General features: G+C 36.1%; 2 protein-coding genes and 1 long non-coding RNA gene across 8 annotated transcripts; 1 reads left to right on the plus strand and 2 right to left on the minus strand.

Moving 5' to 3' along the window:
* Positions 1–7,529: 7,529 nt before the first annotated feature.
* Positions 7,530–12,076, minus strand: LOC147391940 (protein IQ-DOMAIN 19-like). Of its 6 annotated transcripts, none has more exons than XM_086459841.1 (6): positions 11,631–12,076; positions 11,437–11,494; positions 11,273–11,344; positions 9,197–9,409; positions 8,877–9,095; positions 7,530–8,594 (listed from the first exon to the last, which is right to left on the minus strand). In XM_086459841.1, exons 4-6 carry the CDS (start codon positions 9,308–9,310, stop codon positions 7,893–7,895), a joined length of 1,035 nt encoding a protein of 344 aa, XP_086315967.1. In that variant the 5' UTR covers positions 9,311–9,409; positions 11,273–11,344; positions 11,437–11,494; positions 11,631–12,076; the 3' UTR covers positions 7,530–7,892. The 6 variants fall into 6 exon arrangements, with proteins under 6 accessions (XP_086315967.1, XP_086315964.1, XP_086315969.1 ...); XM_086459838.1 differs by having other exon boundaries at positions 11,579–12,076; XM_086459843.1 differs by lacking the exon at positions 11,273–11,344 and having other exon boundaries at positions 9,197–9,395.
* A 343-nt stretch (positions 12,077–12,419) lies between these two features.
* Positions 12,420–13,962, plus strand: LOC147391941 (uncharacterized). The gene is made up of 2 exons (XR_015183086.1): positions 12,420–12,701; positions 13,356–13,962. It is a non-coding gene; the product is annotated as an uncharacterized LOC147391941 (long non-coding RNA).
* Positions 13,963–15,477: 1,515 nt separating this feature from the next.
* Positions 15,478–21,195, minus strand: LOC147391942 (L-ascorbate oxidase homolog). The gene is made up of 8 exons (XM_086459494.1): positions 20,762–21,195; positions 20,566–20,675; positions 17,961–18,231; positions 17,289–17,391; positions 16,860–17,205; positions 16,387–16,752; positions 16,212–16,290; positions 15,478–16,096 (listed from the first exon to the last, which is right to left on the minus strand). The coding sequence occupies exons 1-8, from the start codon at positions 20,897–20,899 to the stop codon at positions 15,884–15,886; spliced, it is 1,626 nt and encodes a 541-aa protein (XP_086315620.1). The 5' UTR covers positions 20,900–21,195; the 3' UTR covers positions 15,478–15,883.
* Positions 21,196–21,849: the final 654 nt, after the last annotated feature.

Below are 21,849 nucleotides of genomic sequence, written 5' to 3' on the forward strand. Positions count from 1 at the left end.
TTGGAAGCACAGCATCAATCATATATAGCAGAGATGGGACTGAAACGATATCAATCTGTTTTCTAGCCATTAATCAATGTCATTTGGAAATCTCTTGGAAGTTCCTTCGATCTCAGTCATTCATTTGATGTAGATCCTCAAATGAGGTTTTAGGTTAAGAAAATCCTATTTTTTTGGTTACAAGGGAGACTTTTGATCCCACTTGTGCTCCTATATAGTACTGTCATACTCACCCCACAAGGCCACATAAATGGTTTTACACTTTTACAGACTATTTTTCTTATGAAAGCGAAACTGTACAACTGGTAGTTGGGTAGTTAGCCAAGTCCACTTCTCCTTTATGTGCGAAGTCCACTTCTCCTTTATGTGCGAAGTGTTGGAAATTTTATTCTCTGTAGGATTTTTCCAAGGGACCTACTAGTTGCACACCACCCATTATCACTTGCACCCCATCACTTAAAAATTCCCTTTTGCACTCCATCTAAATGATTAGACTCCGCAAATAATAGAAAAAATATTGCACTCACTTTCTTCTTCCCAACCATGCCCACATAAATTTTCGTTGGATCAATCATTTTTGTATAGTCTAATCTATTTGCAAAATCACAAATCCCTTCTAATCACCATATATCCAGATTGATAAATCAAGGGTTGATTTTGACGATTTTAAAGACTTTTGTGTGAGGTTTAAGAAATTTGTTGGAACTCATGTCAACACTTTGAGCTGATCAGTTATCATCGAATTCCAAGAGATAAGATTGAAGTATAGATTTTTATCAATTTCTAAAAAAAATCTCCATATGGATTAGAAAACCAATACCTTCAATTGGTACCAATGAGAACATGAGCAAATCAATTAAAAAACTAAAAAAAGAGCACAAACAAAAAAGAAGCCGTGGGAAGATGACTAAGCCCCTAAATCATAATGTTACTGAAATGCAATTAGTAGGTTAAAATTGAGGTTTAAAAGAAATTTAATATTAGATTTAAACCAACCACTAGTAGTGTGCAACTATTCGATCTTTTCTCAAAAACAGTGGGTTAATTTTAAATAAAATTATTTTGTGGTTCAAAAAAATTATAAGGTATCTTAAAATGATTAAAATTGTTGTTTAAACTTTAAAGGGAAATAGAGTTAAAATTGGAAAGCTAATAAGCAATCAAATTGATCGCCAATCATGTGGGTTAAGTTTTTTCCTAATTAATCGGAGAGATATCCTCCATTTGGTTTCTTGCAATTTCTATGATGGGTGAAAATTAGGAAACCCAAAATCTATTTAAAGTAGAGGCCCACGCTTTTCAGTCTATTGCTCCCATCTATTTTGAATATGTGTAAAGGCGAGGGTAGTGCACCACTATTGTTAATCTTGATTGCAAGATTGAAGAACACATTAAGCTTTGGAATCATAGAGCTCCCTCGAAATTCAAGAGCATTGAATTTCTTATTATTTTTTCTATCTATTCTATTCCATTTCAAGTCTGAAACTCAATAGGCATGTGTCTTGAACTCAACTTTTAATGTTTCAGAATTTGGTTGATCGATTGAATGTTGATAGCTTAAGATCTATGTTAATCAAGTATTAAAACCCAACACCAAGTGTCATTTTCTTCTGACTTGCTGAATTATGAAGAAGAATAGATTAATGCTGGAGTGACTTCAGTGGGGGACACCTTGACGTGGTGAAAACACATCTATGGACATGTGCGTGCCACCACATCAAGGTGTCCCCTGTTGAGGTCACTCTAGCATGACTCTTATGGATATTTGGTTCTCCTTTCGGTGGACCAATACAGTAAAAACCATTCTGATTGGTAATTTCTACCAATAGGAAGTGAGTATTTTCCTGATGTTTTAAGTAAACCCCACGGTTTTGATGAATATTTGAGATGCTCAAAATTTTCAAACTGATGAATTATTCCTTGACCATAGTCTTCTATGTTACATTAATAGATCATGATCAAATTACTCCCATTTTAATATCTGGCTAAAAGTCCATTGCCTTCAACCTTGCGCCTTGATGACAAGAATGCTACTTTTTGTTCACGTGATTTGATTAGTTTCTCTAATTTTGTTTATTTTGATTTTTAATAAATGAGAAGAAAATAGATTAAAAAAATTTGTCAAAGGTGATTTGGAAAATTAAATAAAAAGATGAAAAATATGGTCTCTTGGGAAAAATATAAAGAGTTGCCAAATTAACCCAAGTTTCCCTCCTAAAGATTGAAAGTATGAAGACCATGGATTTTAGGGGGGCAAATCAAGTGTTTTGATTAAAGATTAAAAAAAAAAAAAAAAAGGGGGTATTCATCATCCTTTTTTTTTTTTTTGTTAATCTCACAAAGAAGACCATGGTCGAAGGAGTATGAAACCAGTTTAAAAATGTAAGAGGGTATACCACATATATACCCTCATGGAGTTATGATAGAATGGTTCCTCAAAGAAGGGGAAGGAGAAGTTCTACTTCATGTGCATTTGAGTTATATAGGAGACAAGCGAGAAAACCTGATTTTCTTACCAGACATGGAGTGTATTCTACCATAAAAACCCTGGCTTATCTATGAAAAAAAAGAGTTGTGATAATACAACACCCCCTTCTGACAAATGCCCCCATCACAGAACCGTAGATCATTTGCCTTGGGATACCCAGAATCATAAATATTTTTCCTGTGTATCCCAAGTCAAATGATCTATGATTCTATGATGGTGGCGTAGGGGGGCGTTTGTCAGAGGGGAGTGCCATATTATCACGGTTCAAAAAAAAAAAACAAACGTTCTTTACGTACAATGTACCATCTGAAAATTTATTAGTTAGCTAAGATGTTTGCCAAGGTATAATCTGATCAACTTCTGAACTTCACCAATTAAACCAAACTAAACATGATTAGTTCTATGACATGTCACTTGAGGATATTAGAATTGAGCATAATTACCTCCACATACACCCCCCATATACATAATGTGAAAAAAAACCTATATTTGACAGCCCAAGGCCATCGAATTTCACAAAATTCGACGAACCAAGGCGTCAAATATTTTTGTTCCACGGTCTAAAACGATCAAATTAATAGAGGATGGCAGAAATTTGATGGCTCTAAACCATCGAATTTGAGAACATAAAAAATTTCTAACAGTCATGGGCCATCAAAATTCAATTTCTAAAATTTGTGAGCTTTGACCCGTCAAAATTTTCAATTTTCACATAGTGATAGTGAAATGGATGAGGATCAAGAGTTACACTTCGATTGTAACACTAAGCTTAGCTTGTAATCTACTATAAGTAGAAGAAAGAAATCTATCCTTATTCAACAATTTGTTTCTTTTTATGATGAATAATGAGAAAGACAAAGAAATATGGAAATAGATTCATTATCAAGACACTTAAAAACAACATCACATGCACCATCTTATTACAAGTAATCCATCACTAGATATTAAATGGTTGGAAGACCAAGCTAAGCTAGAATGCTCAAGGGAGTCCACCTCCAACCCCACCACCAGCTCCTCCTCCAAACCCACCACCTGATCCACCACCAAGTCCTCCACCACCACCACCACCACCTCCTCCACCTCCACCTCCACCACCACCACCACCAAGTCCAGACCCACCTCCAAACCCAGCTCCAGCACCACCACCAAAACCGGAACCTCCACCTATCCCACCACCTCCGCCACCACCGGAACCTCCTCCGCCACCACCACCAAGTCCACCACCACCACCTAACCCAGCACCACCACCGAAGCCAGCTCCACTACCCGCACCACCACCAATACCGCCACCACCACCAGCCCCACCGCCACCGCCACCTCCGAGTCCACCACCACCACCATGGAAGAATTTCTCTTCCTCAAATGCACTGTTTTTGCCTAAAAGGTTTCTAGCACTAGTGGTGCAAGCAAGAGCACCAATTAGGAACACAAGGAAAAACTGCTTACTAGTCATCCTTAGTAGGAAGTAATAGAAGTAGTAGGGATGGATGAGTTTTGATGAGAAGTGGAGGATTGAGAGAGGGAATATATAGATGTTGAGGCTTCACAAGTTCAAGGGGGAGGGTTGAGAGGGATATAATTACATGCAACTCTCATCTACATTCCATGTTTGGATAATAAATATAGCCAACTGTACCCTTTGAAAAAATAGACCCACTGTTCCTTCAACATGAATGATAAATTAGATCCAATTTAATCCTAAACTAGACTTTTATGCAATTGCATATTTTATATATAAGCATCACTGACTATAAACCAAAAGTCTGTGAAATTGATGATTTCAAGCTTTTGGAGTTGAGCCATTTTTATCTATGGCTTGAAACCCTCATGCTTTTACCTTGAGGAGGAATCAATCGAACACATTACATTAGTTAATTCAGATCCTGAATTCTTAGATTGAAAGAAACGTTGACAGAGATTAAGAATTCTCACAATTTCTTAACTAACCTATAGATAATATTTAATTAAATCCACTTCTCATTATGAAATAGGTAAAACTCATCAAATACAAAAGATTATTCTCTTATCATTACTTACTAAATATTTATTTTTTTATTTATAGCGTTGATGATAATGGATTGTTTGGTTGTGGTAGCTAATTGAAGATCGTGAGATCCATGAACAACAGCATTGGTGATACTAGTCAGGTCAGAGGAATGGTTGAGTAAAAATGCAAGCAAGTGATCGCCATGGGTTGGTGTTAATGCAACCAAATTTGGGACATCAGTGATGCCATGTTTTGTGTTTTTTATGCCACATTTTCCACGAAAAAAAAGGCTAATTTTTTTTCTTAGGGATATTTTTAATCATAAACAATAAGATTTTTTTGTTTATTAATGGTGTTCTTCCAAATGGAACAAGTATTTTGGAAAAATTAATGAACCAAGTATGTTTTGTTTTTTTCATAATTATGAAAATGATCATATACCCAATTTCCACTACAGTAAAATAGGGCTATAGCGACGGTCGCGACCGTCGCTATATAGACAAATACCCGTCGCAAAAGCATTTAACGACAGCCGCTGTTGGCCGCCGCTATAGGTTTTTTTTTATTTTTAAATTTTAGTCTTTAGCTACGGTTTTGGCCGTCGCTATAAAACCTTTGAAAAAAAAAATTTAATTTTACACCAGCCCCCTCATATATTGCTGAATATTGGAAATACCCCTGTATTTTGAAATTGATGACCAAATAAATAAATAAACCCCACTAATAACAGACATCAAATGATTCGACGAACATATGTTTTACAAAACTTTTTTTTTTTTTTTAATTAAATAAATAAGGCAATATGTATTTAATAGATAAAAGAAAGGTCCAGAGATTCAGATAGCTTAAAACAGATTGTATCCAAATCAGTAAGGTGAGGCCTGTAAGATTTTCTAATTGGATGGCTGAGCCTGGAAGCAGATCTGTAGCCGACGCTCTTGTTTGACAGTGGAGAGGGAGAGCGAAAACTAGAGTTTTAGCTTTAAAAGGGCAGCTGATGGCATGTTACCAGATCGGGTCAATCCAAGCCCCTGGTTGGGTCCAGCCCAATTCGATCCTAAGTCCTTCTGGGGCCTAAACTGGTCAAGCTTGGCCCAACCCAAAGTGTGCTTGGACACACTTTGTATTGGGCTCGATAAAAGTAGTATGATATAGATAATGTTTTAGACCATCCAACCAGTAATAGTCTAAACTAGTCTAACCGCGAGGGGGTCGCCAGGGCTGGAGCTAATAAGGAAACAATTGGAGCACTTGACCCCACAAAATTGGTCTAAGGTCTCATATATCAAGGACAAACACAATTTTGACTATAGAAATGTAAGAGAAATACAGTTAACTACTACCTTTACCCAAAGAAGACTGCAGATGCAACCAACATAACAAGAAGAAAGTTTTTCAAGTATATTTTCATTAGGCAACATTACTAATTAGTCATCAAGTCATGCAAATAATTGGGCTCATTCAAATATGCCCAATTACATAACAAACTAAGACACTCCATAAATACTACAATACCAGCAATCCGGATATCATAGCCACAAGGTTTGAGTTCATATTCACAATGTAGGCTTGAAATTAAAGATGTGTATAGATAAAACCATTGTCAATAGCATAGCCATTGATGTGGAATACACCTGAAAGAGCCAAAAAGAAGTGTGCTGAGCTAGGTTGTATCATACATCATAGCATGTAAAAGCAAATAACAAGTGCATCATGGCTAAATCATGACTCATATGGCTTCGTTCAATAGATTGGGATACAACGAAATATTCACAAGATAGAGGGAAAATGGAGAGAAAGTAAAATAGTCCAACGGAAAATCAAGATATAACGAAAGTAATGAATTTGATTTATAAATAAGCTTTAAAAAGTATGCTTGAAATGATTGATTATATCCATATTTTCCAACAACAAAAAAATTGTACTGATATGCATTTGTACACGTCAATACACTAAGAATACAGAGTAGACTGCATATATTAAATGCTCACAAGAACTATCAAATACCCATGGCCAAATGGATAAGAGGTCTGATTTTTAATTGGCTGATTGTGGAGTAAACTCCAAAAGGACATGCTTCTAGCCATGTTCGGAAAAAAAATATTGTTTAACGAGGAAGAGTGAGCTAGAAAGTGTGTTCCATGTGTCATTTGATGGAGGGCCGTAGCATTTTAAGTACAATAGATAGAACTGACAATGAACGAAAAAATTTGCTCCAATTTTTAAATGAACTAAATAAAAATAATAAAAAAATCAGTAATTTATTGGTAATTTCTAGCCAGTAGATTTGATCATTTTTTTGTTATAGTGGTCTCTATCCATTAGATTTGAAGGTTTTACTTTTTTGAACGTTTTCTCTGAATGTTATTATATGTCTCAACAGTACAAATGAATTCTTGACATGCTTCATTTCAACCCGGCCAAATCCCATGACGTCTCAACCGAGAAAACCAAAACGAAAGATTTTGAGCTAGTGGCAACTACAGTTTAGTTCAAAGAAGACTTTTGCATCCTTTCTATGCTACATTAGCTTAGGTGGTCTTTCAGACGAGAGATGTTCTCTCAGAAATAATTATGTAAATAACAATACACTATCACCATCACAAGAAGAAAAAAATCACCAAAGGTTGTCATCCTGAATTTCATGTCAACATATAGGCCTGTTACTTGTGCCCAACACAGAAAAGTAGTAGAAAAAGAAAATTGTATTTCCATGCTCAACATCAGTTTTATGAGTATGGAAAAAAGATAAAGTGAGAAAACTGCACTATGATAAATCAACAATAGAAAGGAAAAGGAGCCACCTTCACAATATTATCAGCGAACTTCATTAACCATGACACCAGCAACCCTATAGATCCCAGATTTAGCACCACCATCCACGTTGTAATACTGTATCCTTTTAAAAGGCGTTGCCACCATGGCCCATTCCCAAACCCACCTCTAAAATCATCAAGGATAAGCCGTGCCATGTTAAAGATCGCACCAAACCTGAAAAGAGAGTTTTTTTTCTCCTGAAACTAATCAATTACCAAGTCAAATTACAATAATAAATCACCAAACCACATTAAATTACAAGAAGTAACCATACAACAACATAATTAAGTTTTATATTGTTCGAAGTATAAAAAGATTACAATCATGAGTGCAAGTTACGGTTCATTAACCGATCAAACTCAATGTCATCTGCACTTGCATCCTCATTATCTAACACTTCATCTGTAAAACGATCGCCATCATCTTTTTCAAAATCATCTTCCCTTACTAGTACATCTACGTCATCTTCTATTTTTTCTGATTTAATCACAAAGTTTGTGATTTAACCACATTGTGATTGAACATTTCATGCACTGATCACTCTCCTTTTGAACATTGGACAAATTTTCTATTACCTCTGTCAAATATTGTGATTTCGAGTTAATAGGTACTCATCTCATATGCTAACAGAGATCTGCAGTAGTTGTTATTTGTAAGAACTGTACTGCTCAAACCACACTCACTGTCCTTGAGTGACACCGATGATCTATCAAGCTTAATCGACCATGGGTTCTTGTATCCATGAGCAGTGGAACCCACATGTGAAGATGAGCGCTGCATCCAAACAACCCAAGGAACATTCTTTGCTTCAATTGATGCCTTTCGCCTGCTTGGTTGTCTCTCATATGCGTCCAGTCGTTGCTTTGGTGCACTATGTGATCGGGCTTTTGCCTTAAATGATTCCGTGTTAGCCATGTAGTTTGGAAAAAATGGGTACTCATGGTATATGGAATCTTCATATTCCGGCTTTAATGAAGTGAAAGGGACTTTTGTTGAATCTGGTCTGGATACACCTGAGTAGTACTGGGGACTGCTTTGCCCTATGCCGAAGTAATAGTCTTCAAAATGTCCACTGTAAGCTCTTGGACTCATATCCGTCAACGCTGATTGAGCAGGTGACATTTGGTATTGATGTTCTTGCTTTGAATGAGCACGATGACCCGTAGAGTGTGTCGAGAATCTATGATCCGCTCTTTCAACTTGTGTGTGAGTTGAATAGTTATACCTTCCTTTTGAATTTCCCCTCAAATCTCCAAGATCCATTTCCACAATCTTAACATTTTCCTCCACTCCTCTATCGATCTACACACATAAAGATCAAAAGTACATATCAGTTATTGAAGAATTCAACTCACATATCCCATTGAGTTAGGAACTTATGCACAAGAAACAATGGCATCTCCAATTATAACTCCTCTGGGATATAACATATATCTCGTCTCACCATCTCCATAGTGTGCGAGCAAATGTATGCATTTCGATTAGAGTCATATTCTATGATGATTCTTTTTTATGGATCTGTGCGACTTTAGTTTGGGAGATTGGAACATTATGAACTTGAAAGTGTTTCAAGAGGAGACTTACATTATAAGCTTGTCTAAAGTGGTTGTCCTGTGTAGATTTTCTATGAACTGATTTTGTTTCCTCAGCCTTCTGGATTCTTTGTGTTCGAGCTCTAGCTTGAACGGTCACCAATGCTTGCATACACCGGAGGGTAGTGGTTGCTTGTTTCCTCACTAGGTGACCTCGTACCAACGCTTGCAACTTCACTAACCCCCTCAATGCACATAGTGCCTTCCTTGCCTGTAAACAAGCCCACAAAACAGAGATACATGTATTTTTTTTAAGTGTGGAGTTTGAGATTGATCAACATAATTTGACATGAGAGAGATAAAATTTTGTACCAAATAAGAACGGAAGAGGGACTGAATTGCAGCGGCTTCTTCGATCTCACTGGATCTTGTAGTGGCAGAGGAAGCTAGCCGGATCACTGCATCAGCAGCAGCAGTCATGGCCATTGCATGCTTTTTCTGCTCATGCTTTTTTGTCACAGGTTAAAATGGCATACCATATCTCATTTCCACTTTCTTTCTTGCAAATAATCTGTGAAGAGAGAACTAAAGAAAACAAAGAGTTTAGTAAGCATTGTTATACTATGTACTAACTAAAGAGAGTGTTATACTATGAAACTTGGACCAGACAAGACAGAACTCCAGTGAACTAGGACCTTCTGATGAACAAACAACACAAATAATGGAATCAGCAAAGAGATCAGACTTTGTCACACAACAAGGCCCTCTACATTAGATTTTTACATGAAATTTGCTGATTAAGCTGTCAGAACTATGATCACAATGACTTTGAAAAATAACAATTACTAACTTGCCATAAGAATATGTCATATACATACCTTATTCTTCTAGCCATAAGAATATGTGAGTGATAGTTGTGTATGTTATGGCAGATGCCTTGAATGTTGCATCCAAATAGGTCATATGGGCATTTTTAGTATTTGAAATACTGAGAAAAAATAATTTGGGTAGGGAACTATGGTTTCAAGGTTCAAGAGGCCTGCAAGAGCTATAGGGAAGAATCCAAAGCTGTAATTTCTTGAAACACACATTTCAAGAGGGAAAAATAGATGTGTTCCCTGCACTCAAAATAATGTGTGTTTTAACTTGCAATATTACCATCCTCATTCTTCGCGGATTAGGAGTCTCACTGCCAAAATTCATTAAGTTTGACTAAAAAATTAGAAGCTAACAACAGAGTAACACACACACACACGCACACATAATTTAGATGTTGTAATTCATCTAAATTGGTAGAAAAAAGTGGATCTATAAAAATAATGGTATATAAGATACAATTACACTTTCAATGAGTCCTCTTTTAACATTTCTACCTGCAATATTGAATCATTCAGAAGCATGAAGGGAACCCACGTATGGTTTCTCAACCCAAAGCTAGTTATAGTAAGATTAAATGCAATTGTGTCGATCAGAAACAATATGTGAATAAGTGATTATCACCAAAAAACTGAAATAACAGAAATGGGTGAGAGGGAAAACTGAAATTTATTCCATCTGACTAGACATACGTGCCATGTATCTGACACAAAAGAGAGAACATCTTTTCCCATACCATACACTCCTTATAGGTATTCCCAAAAATTAACATTCATGGATCTATGCAGTTATTTAATTACACTATACGACATTAAGTACACTGGTTAGACGACCTTCTCCGTCACAACAAACCATTCCAACTGAAAACACACTTTTCTAAAATTATAAATTCCATCATTGATACAAATTTTAAATATAAACCAACTGAAATGGAACTGTTTACAAGAACAATAGGACCAACATGCTCTACGGAACCGAATGTTGGACATCCAAAAAAACATGTTCAGAGAAACAGAGAATAATGTTGAAGTTATAGTGATGGATAAGAGGAAAAACTAGGAAGGACTAAATCATAGATAAGCACATTCAAAGGAATCCAAGGATGGCCAAGTATGAAATAAAATTGAGACAAGTCAATTAAGATGATTTTGATGGGTCTAACAAGACCAAGACATAACACTCATGAAGATAAAAAATTGAGACCAAGGCTGAAAACTGAAGTGGGTTGGGGTTAGTAAGAAATGATAGGAAAAACAAGTCCTAATAGAAAATATATTTCCCTCACTAGCTAGGACTCTATGAGGGATTGGGTGAAGATCTTTTCCAAGCCTTACTATTTTTTCTTATCCAAATTCACAACTAGGAGTGTCAATACGGGTCTCTGCAGGTCTGAATTTGAACTAAACTCAAATGTAAATTTTTATATGCCTAAGCTTCCACATATAATCCTAATTTGATATCAGTGCAGGGGCGAATGCAATATTTACCCCACACCCAAACATCCTTATTTCTCCAATTTTTTTGCCCCTCCTAATAAAAACACGATATCAAAACAAAAACTGCCAAGATTACCTTAACAAACTGCATGTCTTTCTAGGATTCCAAGTTCCATTTGTGTTATAATAGTTTGAAGCTATGTTCCAACTGAAATATCAAATCGTAGTTCAAAAATGAATCGAAATAGACCAAACCAGAGTGTGAGAGAACTTCAAATCTTTAACGTAATCGAACTATACCTGAAGGTGATTGGTGATTCCAAGAGATGATCGAAGCAGAAACCCGTAGTAGTAGCACCTGTTGAAGACGAAAATTTCGATCTTAGGTTTTGTGGAATTGATACCCTAGATCGATTGAATCAAGTAGGAAAATAAAACCGACCTTTCTCGTCTGAAATAGGCCCTAGATCCCCAACAAACACGCACAAAGTTACCTTGATGTGGTCGATGAGAAACCCTAGTTCTTAGACAATTGGATTCATTTTAGAAGAACCAGAATCAATCGATTGATCAAGAGGGATCGATTTGAGTGAGGGAGTTGTGAGGTTTTAGAGAGAGAGAGAGAGTGGCGAGGTTGAGCTTTCTCGAGTTGTGAGGTTCTGGATCGAGAGAGAGAGAGAGACAGAGATAGACGAAGGCGAGTTTTCTCGAGTGGTGAGGTTTTGGATCGATCGACAGAGAGCTTGAGTGGTGAATTCTTGGAAATAAATGTGAGACTGGGAAGAAAGGTTTTGGAAAAAACTTAAGTTTGGGAAATAAACGCGCGAAGGAAATGGTGGGAACAAACACTACAGCGACCACTTGATATCTGTTCGTCTCTAAATTACTCTACAGCGACCCAAAAATATGTGGTGTCGCTAGATATCGTCGCTGTTTGTCTGTTTTCTTGTAGTGTTCATAAATATTTGTCTTTACTATCGGCACATTTGGTATTTAACTCAAGGGCATAAAGGTAAATTCATTAAATTATTGGTACAATGATAGTACATCATATAACTGTTTTAAAAAAAATTATACTTCCTAAATAGGGTATATGGCCATTTTCATAAATATCAGAAAGATTCAAAGGTATGGCCGGTTCAGTTAGGAAAATATATACGCTGTTTTAGTAATTTCCTCCATTAAACCTGACTAAAAAGATAAGAAACTTAAAGGACAATTTCTAGCCAAACATCTTTTATATTTAAAACCTTATCCATATTTATTTGTTGTGTAATATTTAATAAGAAACCCCTGAAGAAAGGTGAGAGACTGATAAATTTCAGAATGGGTTGCCTCCATTGCTACTCTCCATACCTGCCCGTACTCTTTCCTCTCAAAAACAAGCCATTAAAAACAAATAACCTGCTTTGGCTCCAACTCAGAGAACCTACTGAGCTACTAAGGAAACAAAGCCTCCCTTCAAAAATTCCTCCAAGAACACAAGCTCTCACCACCTCATCTATCTTCCTTGGCCTGAGCTCTGCCCCATCCACCCCCTCCGCTGAAGTCTTCGTTGCAATGAGGTACATTTTTTAGTGGCTCAGATCTTTCAAGCTTATGTTTCTTTAATTACAAGCATGTTTTTACATTTCCATGATATAGCGTGAATTACCCTTTCGTGGGCTGAAAATGAGTTATTTACAATTCTGGCTAACTGTTCATTTCAATTACCAAAACGTGAATGATCGATCACATATTCCGTTAAAAAAAAATTCAGTACGGTAACGAATGCGGCAGTTTTAAAGTGACAATTTCGCAGTTTTAAAGTGACTATTTCCAATTAGTCACTTTAAAAACCTCCGAATTCATAATCATTCACGTTTTGATAATAAAGATGAACAGTGAACCAGAATCGTAAATTCGTCAAAAGTTGATAACTTTTTCATAAATATCCCTCTAATATAAGCAATCATAGCTGTATTTCTTACTTCAACAAGTTGAGAGAGGGATGCACTTGCAAGTTCAGTAACTCTAAGAGAATCCACCAGACCATTTAATGTGGTGGCTTCTAAGCTATTAGTGTGAGAATATCTTACGTTTGGATGTTTTACAAAACAGAACTTGGTTTTGGTGGAAGTCAAAGTTACTTTTAATCGAACCATCACACCACGTGGGCAAATACCTTATGCACCTTTATTTAACACTGATTATGGATATAAATTATTCTTTTTTTGCAGTGCATTATTTTTATTTCTTTATTGGATAGCCAATTTCGTCGTGCCAGACATTGTCTCCAAGTATATCCAATCTAGAGACCCAAGTGAAGAGGAGGTGCCCAAGAACAAAAGTCCCCAAGAAGATGAGAGAAGTGCAAAGAAACGCGGTTTCGGGCAGAGCTCTAAACTATGATAAACACAAGGCCAGGCCAAAGCATTTAATTTGCTAATTTTGATTTATAGTAAATTATCCTGATTTTTAGCTCAAGAACAAAGATCAATATGACAATGATTTGTGTTGGAACATTGCCTAGCACTAAGGCATCAACGTTACATGTGGAATGACACTAATCAGATTCATCTTTTTGAACTGAGTTCGGATTCAAGGAACCAGCATATCTGTTGCAATAGATCTAATTGCTTGTGGTTTCGTATAGTGTATGTGCAAAGTATGTTCATGATTATGAAGCATCTCAGAATGCGTTCCTGGGTTTATGTTCAGTTTCTTCAAAAACAGAGATGAATTCACATTAAACATGTTGGAGACTACTTGAGGTGTGGGATTCTCTTTCCAGTTCTCACGTATCTTTACCAGCAAAAATGAAGCCAAGTTTTATGTTTTGGTTCACCCAAGCGATTCATTTCTTCTTAACTGCTTCTTTATCTCTGCCATTCATCTCATACACATATCATGAATTTCACAATACAAACTTCATTGAATGATCATTTAACAAGATAACTATCGTCAATATTTATCTTTGACATGGGTCAAAATGAGAAGTGTTGATTAACCAGGAAAAGGCTTGGAACGGTTTACTAGCGACTGATTTCATCATCTTGAGTAATACATGAGGGGTGGAGGGATTGAAGATTATGCCATCCGTAGAATCAGAGCTGTATGTTAAATTGGAGAGCGCTTTTAGAATATCATATGACAGATGCATACCAATCAAACTTAAAAGGATAAATTTTATGAGACATAGTATGCTTTATGGAGCTGAACGTTGGGCAAGCAAGAAGCATAATTTGACATGGTTTTGCGGAAATATTAGAAAAATAAAATTAGAAACGCACTAATCCAAATACACTACAGATGAAAGAACAAAATAATTTAAAGGAGAAAAAGAATTCCTTTTTCATTATTATCCTTCCATATTTATAAAAGAAGAAAGAAAAACCAAACCTACTTTAATTGGCGTACTTACAAAAGAAATTAAATCATATTCTGACTTCATACTTACTGTAAATAGTACAGTACTATTTATGGTAAGACTAAAAATAATAAACGTCTTTGGAATTGTTGAATTTCAAGTCCATATAACAAAGTTGTGCCCAAATTATTATAGAGTATGTATGTAGATCCTCCTGGATCACACACACATCCTAAAAAATTTAATTGTAGCTTTAACAAGTAATAAAGTAAGAAAAAGTTGATTCAGTTGATTTGGCTATATTCAACAAAGACCAACTATAGAGCCAATTTGAACAAATATTCAAGTAAAATGTCCTAAAAGACCAAGGGGAAGAATTGGCTTTTGGACAATTGAGTAGAGGTCCAAGATTCATTTAGTCAACCCCAAATCTTTAAGATAAAGCTTCATCGTTGTTATTATATTTCATGAATTTCACAATACAAATTTCACTAGACAATCATTTAACATAAATTTAATCAATATTATCTTCAACGTGGGTCAAAATCAAAATAGCTGTTATGGGAGGGCTGAAACAATCGGAGTGACTTCAGCATCTGATTTGTAGACTGTTTTCCGGATTGCTGTCCATATATAACTTCGGCACATCTACCAAAAGTGCAGCTTTTTCTTTTTTTTTTTTTTTGGGGGGGGGGGGGGGGGGGGGGGGGGGGTGTTATTAAACTTATATTCCATAATAGGAAAGACTGACTTATGCTGGATAAGGACATCAACTCCATAATATTTGCCAACCAAGAGGATAATAGCACCTACATAGGATTTAATTGTCTCCTGTGCCCAAACAACCCTCCAAAGAACAGTCATACTAGGACGTCACTTATTTGTTTCACCTCAAAACTGATTAATTTTACGAGGAAAAAAAAAGTAAAGGAACGAACATGGCGGAAATTTCAAGAGAACAAGTTCGACACAAAAAGCCTGAGATCAAAGAAGCAAATCATGTAACTCCACTTCACTTTATCCAAAGCCAAGACTTTTGTTATTGAGAGTGGTTTCATATATGCTTTCCTCACATAAATTGCAATCATGTTTAGAGTAGAAGCCATGACAAGCCATGAAACAATGCCAACCATCAAATAAAGCAAAAAATTGACACAAGGAATATAAAATCCGCTCGTTAAATCTGTGAGTGTTGCTTCAATAGGACCGGGATTCAAAACCTACCACCCAATCCCTCCAACCCTCTTCCACAAGAACAAAAAAACAATTTGAAAAAAGAACTAAAAAATCTTAGAAGCTCGAGTTGAGCCATGGCATTATTTTCCTCAAAGGAGTTCCATCTTCTAATCCAAATCAAAGAATCTGTCACCCCCTCGTAACAGAGTCTAGGTCTTAGGTTCAGAGAGGCCTAGTTCGACGACCAGAAGCCCGACCACAAAGAAGAGCATTCTTTGGAATCGCATATTCGTCTCTCCATGAATTTGCAGGAGAGTAGACTCGGAGATAGAATTGCTGACCCAAGTACTGTCGTGCCCAGTTCTCAGACCTTATGTTCCACATTCCAACATTGTCCAAAGACATGTAAATCGCAGTCCACGACTTAGGATACACCTACACCCCATCAAACACCACAACAATATAAGTAAATTCCCAATATTTTTCTGTAGATTGTTTTGATAATGTAAACCAAATTAAATAAAAAACGGCTATTATTTTCCTTTTCAACCTGAGTAGTGCAACGAGCGACTGTGTCTCTCAAGTTGTAACGCAATCTGCTCGCAGGTGACCATTGTCCTCCATCCATCCTGCATTTCACAAATAAAAAAGAAAGAAAATTTTAAATTAAAAAATAAATAAATAAATTGTTCTAGCAACTAAATTATTGAGCCAGATTATCTCACCCCACTACAAAGAAGGAATAACCATCAATGTGCCATGATTGAACTGTGTCTTCCCAATTTTCAAACACAATCTCAACATAAGATCGGAAATCGGCATGCATGACAGATGTCTGGAAGTAGCCACCCCCACCAGTGGGTTGGTCGGGAATGCTTCCGACATAGAAGACACCTGGAATCTTATAGTAATCGGCTACTTTCAATGGCGTGTCTGAAGGGGTGAAGGACACACTGTTGACAGCATACCTCTGCTTTCCATTAATTATAGGAGCATTGTTCGCAAGCCTGATTGTTCGAGCAGGTTTAATCAAACCATAATGATAAGAGCCTTGAGGATTGGGTCTAGGCCCGCTTGCCGTCAGATTCCACCTAGTTTTTTTATTGAGCACGAAATTGTATAAGAAAAGTAATAAAACAGAATGAATGTAGCACCCATGTATTTATATTTAGTTTACTAAGGAAATTCGAGGAAATACCTGATGGATCTGGCCTGATTGAGGGACGAATCAATCTGAATGGTGGGCCCACCGGGGGGAGGACCGAAAACTTTTCCAGCTGAATTACTATAGTGGAGAATAGCTGTGGTTGTAAGAACCGGGCTTGTGAAGCGTGTGGAAACGACAATGTAGTAATCTAGTGGACGCTGATTGGCAGTGACCAAGACAGAGTAGGTCTGACCCAAATGTATGTCAAGGGAAGAGTAGGTGTTCTGAAGGGTGTGTGAACCTTCCACCTCGACCAACTTCATATAGTGTCCCTGAATTCTGAAGTTGATTGATGTCGTGAGGCCCACGTTCGATATCCTGAACCTATACGTCTTACCTGCCAAACAAGTTATGTAGAGTGAGAATATGTAAGCAGGAGAACTAAATGCATGGAATAGAGTAAGAGACTTAGAATTTAACCTTGATCGACTAAGAATGTGTGTCCGTTCCATCCACGACCATTGATGAGAAGCCCGTCTGGAAAAGGAAGATTATGTCCACCATCTAGGATTCCTTTCAAATCCTATAAAATACAAAGAAAAGCATATACTATACCATGAGAAAAAAGAAATGCCGTGTGGGCAATATTAGATTTGGGACAAATACCATAACCATGGTTTAAATAATGAACATCACACCATTCACAATGCATTGTCACGCAGTTATGATCACTACTCAGTCTCCAAACCTACATCCTCTTTGTGAGTCCAACTTTGAAACGGCCAGGCCACTTCAAAATTTTGGAGGAACCCTCGACATAACATGGCACAGCATTTTGTGTTTATTCCACATCCCTACTTCTTGGTTTATATTTTGGATACCACCTTGGAGACACAACGTGTAATCTAAAGGAGAGGGTTCTACCGAAATTTTGAAGTGGATGGGTGCTTCAAAGTTTTTTCTCATCTTTGTCTTTCCACGTTCATAATGCATTGCCAACTCACTCATGGTGAGTCTATGACCACATTGCATAACATCTAAAAATGTTATAATGGTCGCGGGCCAATCTAAACCTAGACTAAATATTGACTTAGTGTCCATTATCATATGTATCGGGGGGGGTGACTATTTGGAACCATCTGATAATCTTACTTTGTGATTTTTCTTGAACCAATCTCCAGCAAGAATCGTGTAATCACCAGCCGGAGGAGGGAAAGGGACAGGAATTCTGGGACGGCTCCATATGGTTATACCACCAAAACCTCCTGCAGCCTTGTGGAATCCAAGAGATGGGAAGTAGAAAAAGCTACCAATCTGATCCTTCACTTGGAGCACATAAGTGAAGTTTTTACCGGGTGGGATGGGACAGTTGGTGCCGTAGACTCCGTCCTGCCATGAGTTCCTCCTCTGCTGTATACCATTCCTGCCCAAGAAACACAGCATGTGACAGTTAAATTCTGTTACAACACCACCTTATCCCAAATTAGAATCCATCATTTTTTCCAAATTGTCCTTAGGAAATAAGTTTTCAACGAATTTTGTATTCAACTAAGAACAACTAGACAATTTTATTTGAAGGTTAGTTTTATAATATCATATTGATTGTTATCTGATAATTTAAGGAGACAATGCAAATTATCACGATTAAGCCTAGCCATGATTTTCACTTTCCTCTTCAAAAAGTAGTTTTATTTTTTTTAGAATTTTTAAACTAGTATAACTTCCATTGTACAATCTTTTAAAATCATCATCAAAGCCGTATCCCAAAGATTTGAAGTCAATTTTCACGCTTAATATCATAGAGGTGCATATTATTGATGTAAATCTAAATCAGTTAGTCTTTTAATTACGAAAATACCTATACATCACATTACATCTTTACTATTAGAAAAAGTATAATAATAATAATAACGGCTCATAGAAAAGTCAATCCGAGATTTCATAAAATCCTGGATCAACTAATTGCATGAACCCACATGTATTGAGGACATCCCCAAATTACAAAATTACCCATGTTAGGCTTCGTATGATTATTATTTTTAAACTTACATAAATACCCTTACATTACATTAAATGATACAATGTGTTAAAAAGCTGGACAATGTATTTGAAATAGCTAGCAATCTCTTAAATATTTACTATTACAATAAGAGAAGTTAAGGAACCAGTACTTTTTGTCTGATATAATAGTTACTAGTAGAATAAGACCACTTTTATATGGTAGTTGGCCATACAACAAACCACTACTGATGTTAATGCACTATCCTGGGACACTCTAACGTGCGCACGTGTGTTCCAACCAAGCTAACCGACAACAAGGGAAGCAATAGTAGATTCCAGCCCTTTTCAATAAATTAAGAGAGCTGTTATTGCCATCCCAACTTTTACTTATTACACCCCAATTTCTTAAATTATTTTATCACACCCTAATTAAAGATTAAAATCAGTGTTTTAAGAACCGACCCAGCCGGTTGGACCAAACCTGCTAGCCTTTACGAGTCACGTAAGTTGAAAAAACCCAATTTTAAAATAAAAAAACAATTGACCCGCCCGGTAGTTAAATCTTAACCAGTGGCCTGGCTGGGGTTGTGAAAGGACCGATTCAATATTTGAGTGTTTTTTATATATTCCTACACAATTTTGTGAATATTTGAGATGTTCCTTGTGTTTTGAAATTGATGACATGCCCTTAGACCCAAAGTTTACTCTTATAAACTAATGGAAAATTGTCTAATCTAATAAGATTTTAATTATTTGACCCACATGGATTGTCATGTTAGAAAAATAGCACAAACCAAGTCAAAACACACACACACAAAAAAAAACACAAACAAACAAACAAAATATTATTATTATTTGCTTGGTCCATGCTACGAAAACAAATGACCGACTCTTAAATTTCAATTCAAATTTAATAGTGAAAAAGTATCTCTTAAATTTCAAATTCAAATTAATGGTGAAAAATTATCTTTTTAATTCTTAAATCTTAAAATCTACATCACTATGACATTGGATCCTGTTTTAGAAGTTGAGTACGTGGATTTTGGAAAGGAAACCAAAAACTTAATTAATATTTCAGTTTTGGTCCAACCGATTTGACTGCTCTGACCAATTTGAGCAGACCCGGCCAGTCCTACAGGTTGATGACCGGTCTGATTTTTAAAACATCGATAAAAACACACTATTTCAATGTTACAAGAGTTTGATTCAAGTTAGAGAGATTATATTGCCACACCTATTTTGTTAACGCCACTCCAATTCATAGGTAAATCATAAAGAATTAATTAGCACACATCTTGGGGTGGCATTAGCAAAATTTGGTGTGGCAATAGAAACTCTGATCTGATTTCAAGTAGAACTGCTATTAACACACCAAATTTTATTTATAACACCCCAATCCATAAGCCGAATCTCTCTTTTGTGCGGCGCGATGAAATCCCCAAAACATACGTTCGTCATATTTACAACCCACAAACTCGTGAGATGTACTAGCGAATTCATTGATTATAAAAGTGACAAAATCAGTTGAAATGAATGTTTTGAGAATTAAAATGACAAGTGTACCGAAACCGGAATTTCGACATAAGTTGTTGTGCACGTTTTGGGGAAAATCCCTAATTTCAAAAGGATAAGTGTGTTGTAAGTAGTAAGTAAAAGTTGGTGTGGAAATAGAATTTCTAAAAATGAACTCATAAAAAGGTACAGGAATTAGCATTAATATTAAAAATATATAAAATAAAATAAACTGAAAACTTACCAAGAGATGAGAAATGGTTCGTTCAAGTAGTTGTAAACACTGATAATCAAGTTATCGTTTGTAACAGAATCGATTCTAGGACCTGGAAATTGCCCATTTATCAAGATCCCCTGCACCATACCCACACACATTATCTCACCAAATATTCTCTTTTTTTTTTTTTTCACCAAAAAAATTTGATTTTAAATCTTTTTACCTGTTGTTTGACGCCGAGTGGGTAAATATTACCATAAGTAACCTTCCATGTGAAGAACCTATAAGGATCTTCGCCATTAATGCAAGAAACAAGAAAGAAGAAGAAAAGAAAACAGAGACTACCCCTTTTAAATCTCATTTCCTTCTTGGGTTTGGTTCCTTCTCTGTATTTTTTTTAAAAGAAACTTGGAATTGGATTAAAATAGTGGGAAAGATCTAATGATGAGCAGAGCTTCTATGGCGCCATTGAAGGAGTTGTAAAGAAATCTGCACAAGAAAACAAAGAAACAAGAATGGGTCTCTCTCTCTCTCTCTCTCTCTCTCTCTCTCCGTAGTTGGTTTTGGGTTTCTTCTGTGATTGGAGTTGGTGGAGTAGGAAAGGTCGATCTATTGAGGGAACAATTGCAGCTTTATGTAAGAAAAGAAACAGCGAAGAGAGAAACAAAAAAATAAAAAAATTACTTAAAAAATCTTTTTAACTGAGTACAAAAATAGCTCCTTTTCCATGTACAGAGTTCACGTGCAGTCAGTACTATCACTAATGGATGCTTTATTCTCTCTCTTCTCTCTTTTGTCGTCCAATGATCCATAAAATTGGTGGAAATATTGAAGTGGAAATCCAAAACAACAATTGCTCGGAAGAGGAAAATTAGAAAAAATTAACCCCTAAAAGTATTAAAGAAAATTGGTCGGGTTCAATTTATTTTGCCTTTTACGGACTAGAAGTTTCAGCCTGGGCTGATTGCTTGTGTGGATGTTATATACACCAACATGATCATCCTCACAAAAATCAAAAATCAAAAAAATCAGTTTATTTTGAAACTTCTAACCCTGATTTATAAATTAAAGAATCGTATATCATCGATTTTTTATCATTAATTCATAAATTATTTTGGATGGATAAGAAATTTTAAAATAGGCTATTTTTTATGAAGATGATTTTCTTATCATAGAAATCATCATCACAAAAATCAATTCATTCTTAAACTTTTAAGTCATATAGGACGAAGGTTTGGCTAGGATTTGACTCCCATTTTGACAATCAAATGTTGTCCAAAGAAAATATATATCGAATAGTCTCCTAATAAG

This window comes from Akebia trifoliata, chromosome 11, assembly GCF_017979445.1.
Source record: "Akebia trifoliata isolate Shusen 1 chromosome 11, ASM1797944v1, whole genome shotgun sequence".
Lineage (NCBI taxonomy): Eukaryota > Viridiplantae > Streptophyta > Magnoliopsida > Ranunculales > Lardizabalaceae > Akebia > Akebia trifoliata.